The sequence below is a fragment of the Malus domestica genome, chromosome 05 (genome assembly GCF_042453785.1).
Source record: "Malus domestica chromosome 05, GDT2T_hap1".
Classification (NCBI taxonomy): Eukaryota; Viridiplantae; Streptophyta; class Magnoliopsida; order Rosales; family Rosaceae; genus Malus; species Malus domestica.
The window spans coordinates 43,978,286-43,987,152 of NC_091665.1; the positions used below are offsets into that span (position 1 = coordinate 43,978,286).

At 38.3% G+C, this 8,867-nt stretch overlaps 1 protein-coding gene across 5 annotated transcripts; it reads left to right on the forward strand.

Annotated features, from left to right (window-relative positions):
* Positions 1 to 259: 259 nt before the first annotated feature.
* Positions 260 to 4,579, forward strand: LOC103434720 (ADP-ribosylation factor GTPase-activating protein AGD5-like). 5 transcript variants are annotated; one of them, XM_008373069.4, is made up of 11 exons: positions 260 to 818; positions 1,596 to 1,654; positions 1,867 to 1,957; positions 2,098 to 2,152; positions 2,249 to 2,339; positions 2,457 to 2,652; positions 2,789 to 3,113; positions 3,254 to 3,432; positions 3,539 to 3,769; positions 3,853 to 3,911; positions 4,077 to 4,579. In XM_008373069.4, the coding sequence occupies exons 1-11, from the start codon at positions 768 to 770 to the stop codon at positions 4,234 to 4,236; spliced, it is 1,497 nt and encodes a 498-aa protein (XP_008371291.2). In that variant the 5' UTR covers positions 260 to 767; the 3' UTR covers positions 4,237 to 4,579. The 5 variants fall into 5 exon arrangements, with proteins under 5 accessions (XP_008371291.2, XP_070677623.1, XP_070677622.1 ...); XM_070821522.1 differs by having other exon boundaries at positions 3,254 to 3,348; XM_070821521.1 differs by having other exon boundaries at positions 3,257 to 3,432.
* The last annotated feature ends 4,288 nt before the right edge of the window (positions 4,580 to 8,867 follow it).

Below are 8,867 nucleotides of genomic sequence, written 5' to 3' on the forward strand. Positions count from 1 at the left end.
TGCCATGAAAGTCATTCTCGTCAGCAAGAGATCCTAGAAGGCAGTAACCCACATCATAATCATTGCATAATTTGTGCATATTTGTACCTAATAAAGTAATTAATTACAAGTCATCCCTTTCTTGCTTATGAAAACTTGGTATTACCTTGCTCGTTGCATTGGATTTTGATTTAATCCACCTAATCTAAAGGAAGGAGAATACTTGGTTTATGTATTGTGTCAATATGGGTATATATTATGCTGTCGAGATGAATTAGATAACCAATCTATATTTTCTACAGCATAACACATCAGGCCGAAATAAAACGTATTTCCTCTACTTTACAAAAAATTGGTGGTATTTACAAGGTAGAGGTTGCACAGGGAGCGGCAGATTGTTTTGTTTTCTTGATCGACGGGAGCGGCAGATAAGAGGGTTGGGACTGAATAAAAGGGACTAAAAATATGTATGATTGTCTGGTCGTTAAACCAAACAGTGGAGTGGAGAAGAAAATTCCAAACGAATGAAAAAACTGAGGACGGCGCCGTCAAAGGCCAACAACACGCGTGACGCGAAGAGAAAAGGCCAAAAATTCCATGCCACCTTCCAAACTCCAACACACAACGACGACATCATCAGCAAGGCAAAGCAAAGATTCCCACTTTTCCCATTTCCAGAAGCACAAACAAAGACGCAACCTTTTTTAGAGAGAGAAACAGAGGAGAGAGAGAGTTTAAGAGAAAGAGAGAGAGAGGGGGTGTTTGGATAATTGGGTGGCAGCAGCAACATGAACCAGAAGGCTAGCGTTTCTAAAGAGCTTAATGCAAAACACAGAAAGGTCTCTCTCTCCTCGTTTTTTTTACTCTTGTAATATCAAGTTCTGTAATTTTCTCCACTTTTTGGTTCAAAGATTTGATTTTCTCTATTATTTTTACTCCAGTTCTGTAAACTCCATTCCCGCAAGTCCTTGTTATTGCGGGAATGGAGTTTTTGGCTTCGTAGGTTTGAGTTTTTAGCTCAGCATGAATTAACAAATATGTTCCAAGTTGGCTATGGCATAATACCTTGCAATCTTAGGCCTTGTTTGGTGTGAAGGATTAGATGGGATTGGATTGGACTGGATAGAGATAACTGCTAAATTCAATGTTTGTTGAATGAAAAAAAAATGGATGTCGCTCCAAGTTTGCTTCTAGATGGAAAACTGTAATTGGGTTTATGTGCTTTAGTGATTTATGAACTTTTGCAGTGCTGCTTTTTTATTTTGGCTGAGCAAACTGGGTTTTTATAAGTCATGATTTTTATCGGTTTTGAAAATTTCTTCAAAACCCATCAACAATTTTATTTTTGATCATTGTCACCGGCCGTGTAAGTTTATCTTGCGCTGCCAGTCTCAAGCCAGGAAAGGGCATCAGGTAATCAACAGTCGGCATTCATTTTTTCCACATCGAATCCTTATGATATTGTTACCGCCCCGTATTATTCTTAAAGTACCCTAGATTGACTCTTAATCTTATTTTGGTTACGACACTATCTACCCGAGCTAGAGTGGATGTTCATCTTATTACCTCTGATTTGGTTTGGTCTCATCTGTTTTTTTTTTTTTTTTCGTATGTAGAGATTGGAGGGTCTTCTTAAACTACAAGAGAACAGAGAATGCGCAGACTGCAAAACCAAGTACGTATCTTGTGACGAACTATTGAGATTAGTATTTTTTTTCATTAAATCATAAGCACACGATAGGTTGAATTGCAAAGAGCAAGGGGAAGAAACCGACTAATGCAAACTATTTAGTTTTAACACTGTATTTTGGTAAAGGATTATTTCATCATTAACATCTTATATGAATGGGTAACTTCTTGTAATGTTACCTCATTTTTTTGGTGCAGAGCTCCACGATGGGCTAGCGTGAATCTTGGTATCTTCATATGCATGCAATGTTCAGGGATCCACAGGAGTCTTGGGGTACATATATCACAGGTATAATTCTCGGCTATGCAAACTTCGAATTCATTTTCCTGTTTGTATAGTGCTCAATTCCGTATTTTCTGCATTATGCTAATGAATTTCGGTTCAATTTTTTTTCCTGCATTATTCTGATGATTTGGATGCTTTTGTAGGTGAGATCTGCCACTTTGGATACATGGCTCCCAGAGCAGGTTGCGTTTATCCAATGTAAGTACCAATGCTGTTTTACCGGCTTCTTATCATTCTGGTGGGAGTCGAGTTTGAAATAATGGTACAAGTACTGAAATTCATTTTGGTTGCTAGCTATGGGAAACGATAAAGCGAATAGCTATTGGGAAGCCGAGTTGCCTCCTAAGTATGACAGAGTTGGAATCGAGAATTTCATTCGAGCAAAGTATGACTTCGTTTTTTCTTGGTTTAGATTCTTGGTATATGTATGATGCACTACTAGTTTTTCATGATCGGTTCATATTTTGGGCTTAGGTGTTTGAGTGCTTATGTTCTCCATTAGGTATGAACACAAAAAATGGGTTCCTGGGGATGGAAAAGCGAAATCACCTGCGAGGGTGAGTGAGGCAATGACTTCCGTTTATAGAGCGAGACCTGAAACTAGTACTCAACATGTCCATTTGAAAAAGATGGAACAGTTTTCTGAGGAGCAGAAAGGTGCTCGTACACACGGTACAAATAACTTGACAACGCAGCAGGTAGATTTTATTCGGTTATTTCCCTCTCGATTGACAACTGATACATATCATGCTGCTTGTTGTTTTAGTACATCTCTTGGTTCCTTTCTCTGTTGATGGTGTTGATGAAAGTAAGCTTGTTGGTCTTGGTGGACAGATCAGTCATGATCCAAAACCACAAGCACTTGTGCAGAAACCAAAACAACAAGAACTTGTGCAGAAACCAAAACAACAAGAACTTGTGCAGAAACCAAAACAACAAGAACTTGTTCAGAAACCTAAACCACAAGAACTTGCACAGGAACCAAAACCAGTAGTCTTGAAAGTTGAACCAGCAAGTGAGGCGGGTAGTGTTAGGCCCGTTTCAGTACCAGTTAAAGTGGATTATGCTACTCATTTGTTCAATTTGCTATCCATGGAGGAAGCTGTAGAAAATGACTCAGTGATATCTGCCAACACGAATACATTGGCTGGTAACCACGGTATGTTTCTTTTATTTATCATCATGACAGAACTGTTGCTTAATTATCTTGCGTTCCATCGATGAAAATCTCCAAATCAATTACATCTTGCAAGTTTGGCTTTGGCATTACCGCTGACCTCGTACCTCTTTAACATGCAGCAGTTGAAACAAAGTTGACAGAAGAGAAAAGTAAAAGGCCAGAATCATCCGAAAGCAAGATTCAACCAAAATATGGTGGTCTCGAGGATTTATTTGTACATCCAACCCCCGACACTCAACCGTTCTCAATGAAACCTCAGAATTATGTGCAGAATGACATTATGAACTTATTCGAGAAGGTATATGTTGCAAAGTTATTTAGCATGCAGTGTTGTGGTAGAATTTGATCTGTCGATGAACTATGTAGGTTTACGTTTAACAAATTTCATATTGGATTTTGGGCAGTCCAGTGTGGCTTCTCCATCCTCTGTGCATCAACAGCAACTTGCAATGCCATACCAACAACAGGCATTACCCATGGCGACTGTGGCGAAATCTAGTGGATCCCATTCCGTTCCTGCAAACGTACAACCTGGCTCCCATTCTATCCAGCACTTACCCGCCCGAAATGGGCAAAGCATTGGTCGCCAAGTTCCTGGATACCTGGTACCTGTTCATCCTCAACATTATCCTCAGGTTGTTCTTATGACAAAGCTTACAACTAGTGTTTTCCATTTGATGTTCCATCTCTTAACTTGTCATTGCGTTTCTTGCACCAGATTGGAAACAGCTATCATACACGTCCGGTAGAGAATACAGTTCCTTTCCAAACATCAAGGTACACATTATATCAGTTCGACATGATCATGATCAATTCACCCTATACTACAATATAGGCCGGTATCTGAAACCATATTATTCAGACTGAAATATTTTTTGAAATTAAAATAATGAAGAACATTGATTAACCATGTGATTTTTTTGTGAAACTTTTCTGTTGCAGCATGTACAGGACGAGGCCAGTAACACCAATTAATGGTGTCACAAACATCAGAGCTAATGGATTTTCATCAGCGTCACCAATATCTTCTTTCCCTTCAACTAAGTCAGGAAGCGATTTCGATTTCTCATCATTAACTCAAGGATTGTTTACCAAACGGTGAGCAGTTGCTCCTGCTGCGAGTAAAACGAGCCGCTCCAATCAATCATCGGTGATTCTACAGAATGAAAGAAATTGATGGAGAATTATTGGAGCAATAGTATTTTAGATGATTCCTTCCTAAGATGTTGATTTCAATTGTATCAGTAGGCCTGTCTCAGTAAATTTGGGTTCATATTGCTTGGAATGAATTCACCTTCTTTTAGTTGCTTGTAATTAGGCCTTTTCATCTCTGTTAAATGACGAAAACTAGGATTAAACGTGTTCATCCCAGCACGCGAGGTCATGTTCATTCCCTTCCCCTTTATACAGATCACGATTGACTAAATACGATCCATATTCATTTTTGTTGGTCTTCATTCTTCACGCGCATGAAGCAGCACCTTATAACGATGTGTGAAACCACAGGTAGTTCTATTCGTTTTTCTTGTTTCCTTCTAATTTTTGCTTTTGTTGCAGGTTAGTTCTAGTACCTCGTTAATTCTTACTACCTTTAGGGCTGGTTTATTTTCAAGTATTCAAATTTCTAATGGAGTTGTTATTGGTCCTATAAAAATGTCATCCCGCTTTCTTTTTAATTGGAGTGTAAGACTTTTTGGAATGCCAATAACAGTTTCCGTTTCCAATTTGTTTGTGAGTTTTCATCGAGAAGAAAGAAAACTAATTTGGAGGCTGATTAGGAGTACCCTAATACTAATCCTTGTCTAATTAGGAGAGTTTTATTTTCAGTCTCCTGCATTGTGTGTATAACTTATCCTTGTACGATTAGTCTATTTGGCCTTTCTTGCTGTCCACGCTTTATGAATCTCTATATATAATATATTTACCTTCTTAAGGAGACGAACACACATTCAAAGAGTACTCAGATTGAAATATTACGGTAAACCTGTTCTTGACATAATTTCAGAAGATAGTTCCGGTATCGCCCTACCTAATTAGTGTCAGACAATCATCTCATCTTAGGTATCTCCAAGTCTTTCCTTCCCCATGGAGCATCAGCATAAAAAGAACGTCGTGAATATTAATGATCTCCCTGAGGACTTATTCGTTCGAATCCTTTCTCGGCTCCCTTGCAACATGGTTTTCCAATGCATGTGCGTGTCCAAGCGTTGGTTCGTGCTCCTCAATAGTTCGTATTTTGTTCGCCAGTTTTCACGTTTCCAAAGGGAATTAGAGCAAAATCCCATCACGGGTACTGTGTTGTTCTCTTGGTATTCATCACGTCACCACAATCGTTGCCTATATCCCAAGCTCCCAAAATCTATAACACACAGATTTTATACTAGGAGTTTCCTTCCCCGGCGTTCTGATGGTGTATTTTACAAATCACTGTTAGTGTCGATGTATAATGACTTAGCTTTGTGCAACAACGAACATGGGGGAAGTTATTACTACATCTGCAATACATACACCATGCAATGGGTTGCTCTTCCGCCATTGAAATTCGAGTGGAGGAGAGATAGAGTAGGATTCATCTGCGATCCTTATATGGAAGATGATAAAAATTTGGAACAAGATGGTACTAGTAGTTGTAACGCTGAATATAGGTGCAGGGTTGTGCTAATTCATCACAAACACAATGCTCTTAAATTAAACATGGTGATGTTTTCTTCCGAGACTGGTGAATGGAGAGAGTTTGTTGTACCATGCCGACCAAAAACTCATTTGGTGCTCTGCGAGTCTTACATGAATTTGGCCCAGCCGGAAGGAGTTGCTTTCAAAGGAAAGTTGTATTGGTCGGGTAAAGCCGGGATTATGGAGTTGGATCCGTTGGCATACGACAGTAACAAAAACATTAGTACTAGTAATGCTGATGTTTTCGATAAATGTCGCTTCATTAATATTGATCACGAGCATCCAGATGAATCGGATTACTCTAGATCTAGACGCTTATGTGTGCGGCGAGGCTGTTTGTGCCTCACAGGTGTGGTCAATGGGAGTCGCGTTCATATTTGGGAGTTCAAGGGAGAGATTGAGGAAGGAAACTTTTGCTTGATATATAACGTTTCCTTGTCCCCAATGCTCGATGAATCTGGTCTTCGTCACTTGCATCGTGCTTCATCTAAACTGCTGCATTTGAACTCGTTTGATGAGGATATCGTGTATATAGAAGCGGATAAATGCATCTTCATTTGCAACATTCGTACAGAGACGGTTCTGGCTAAGCATGAATCGGATGATAAAAAAATCCGTGCGTTCCCGTTTGTCCTCCCACGGTGGCCCACACCACTTCCTAGCATAGCCACCATGCGTGCTTCCACAACAAGCAGTTTAAGTAAGCTCAGATTAGAAGTCCAGAACTACTAAAGTTTGAAGCAGTGACGTTTCTACGATTCATACTGTCAACCACACTTAGTGAAATAAGGTTTTGTTGTTATTTTTATTGTATCCTTCATGATATACATGATTAGAAGTCAGAACTTATTAGTTGTACTTTAATTTTTGTTGTTGTTGTTGAATATAATCAAGATTTTCAGTTTTCTTTAGCAATGTGAGAGGAGATCAATGTAAAAATACTAACAAAGTTACGATGCTCCTACAACCATACAAAATTAGATGATAGTTTTGTTCGCAAAAATAATTAAAATAAAAAAGAATGTCTCGCATCATACAATTTTTGTGAATAAACTGCTATTGTTAAATTTGAGCATTAAAAAACGTTTTCGAACTTGTCTTACTATTTATTGAGAAAGATTCTAATTTGATCGTATGATCGATGAGCCTCATGCGCATATTCTTTCCATCTCTCTTCTCGTGCGGGTATTGTCTGAGGTGTAGGGTTGAGTGATCCAATTCATATTATAGAGAATATACTGAGATGCAACCATGAATATTCTGTAAACCGTAACAATTGAGAAATTTTTAGTTGTGACGGGAACACAAGTGGTACACTACGTGTTTTAATAGGAATAGTGAAAAATTTTATTTTTTTAAGTTATTAATTTTTTAGCACATATATCTTATCATTTATTTAATAACACGTGATGTACCATCCCATATACCAATCACACTGAAAAATCTGTCGTAGCAATGGAGGAAATTTACAAATGGCAGACACTCAAGAAATGGACGGTGTAAACGGTAACCTGTTGATCAGTAACGACTTTGGACTGAAGACTTTGACTGGGAGTCCTCGTACGTGCGTAACCAAATCTCCTTCCGTTGTATTGCAGCTGCCCAATCAGCACACTCCCATTCACCACCGCCCGCCCACGATCCCCTATCCAATATTTTGAGGAGAGGGTGACAAATCACTGGCATGCAAAAGTAACCAAGCATCTTTATGATTAATTTAATTTAATTTGATTAGCTACCTTTATTATCCTTATTCAACTTACTTTGAATAAACTAATTTAATTAATCTGACAACGACTAGCACAATCCCATAACATGGTAACGGCCATTGTGCACTTTTTTCTTGTCAATGGCCCCAACTCCACCGTTCGTTCACACTGGAGATAAATAATTAGTTGTATATTATCATGTTTTCATTTTTAGAAAGAGATCAGTTGGTGTTTTCGTTACTGTAGTTCACTATTTTGAAAGTCAGAAAGACGTATGAGGCATTTTAGCCTCCGGTTGGCCACCATTGTATGTTTCATCAGCACCAGAATTCAAACTCAAGACGTGTGGTGTGAAATACAGATGTATTCGTAAATTAATATCCCATAAATTCTTTACCAAAAAAATATTCCCTTTATACTGGGGTCCACACGTTATCCATATCATATTTGTGCATGTAGTTGGGGGCAGTTGGATAAAGTATAGGTGGAAAAGAGATGAATATGTGCCTTGTTAAGTTTACGTTTGATTTCGTAGAAGTTGGCCATTTGGTGAAATCGCAGGCATGCAAAGGTTTTGCAATTTGGACGATTATTTCAGGTCCACAGAAAAGTGCCATGTATATAAGATTAAGACCGACAGATTTACCTGAAACGAAAGCACCGCGAACAGATTGACTTATCCTTCTTCTGTTTATCTGTAAATATACATGCATTGCTTAATTGACAAGGTTGTCATATATTTATTTATCAACTGTCTGTATTTGTGACGTATATTAACTACCTCCCAAGTCTCAACGAACAATAAACTGCCATTTAAGTCAATATTTGTCCCATTTGTTTCGTTTATCCATTTTTTCCATGGATGGTCGGTTTGGCTCTAGGAAGCAATCCACCCAACCATGCAAAAATGTAATCTCTTGACAGTCGACAACATCGTCACACGCGTATATCCTATCAATATGCAGTTTCTACCTCATTAAGTTAAAGGTATTGTCCATCAATTTTGGAGTCTCATTTTTTCTCATATCGCTTGTATTACAAAAAATATTCAGCCTAACCACATGAAAATTGACGGATATTAGGGTAAGGTGGTTAATTGTTAGTTGTCGGGACACTATAAGATATGTCCTTTACACTTGGACGCTAAAATGTCAATCACTATTGCTAGTTTTTCTTATTAAGTAGGCGTATATATCTATAGGCCAAAATAGCTTCGTAGATTGGTATAACTCCTCACTTTAATCACCGATGAGATCGTCAAATATTTTGGTCATTCCATGAAAAATCTCCGTTAATACGACCAAAAAGAAAAAAAAAAGAAAAAACCCTTTGTCAAATCATTTTAACCCAT

What these genes read in the sequence shown, in the direction of transcription:
- LOC103434720 (XM_008373069.4), top strand. Translation starts at nt 768, where the DNA reads ATGAACCAGAAGGCTAGCGTTTCTAAAGAGCTTAATGCAAAACACAGA. An exon ending in TTGGGGTACATATATCACAG is followed by an intron (nt 1,958 to 2,097) that starts GTATAATTCTCG and finishes ATGCTTTTGTAG; the next exon opens with GTGAGATCTGCCACTTTGGA. An exon ending in TACATTGGCTGGTAACCACG is followed by an intron (nt 3,114 to 3,253) that starts GTATGTTTCTTT and finishes TTTAACATGCAG; the next exon opens with CAGTTGAAACAAAGTTGACA.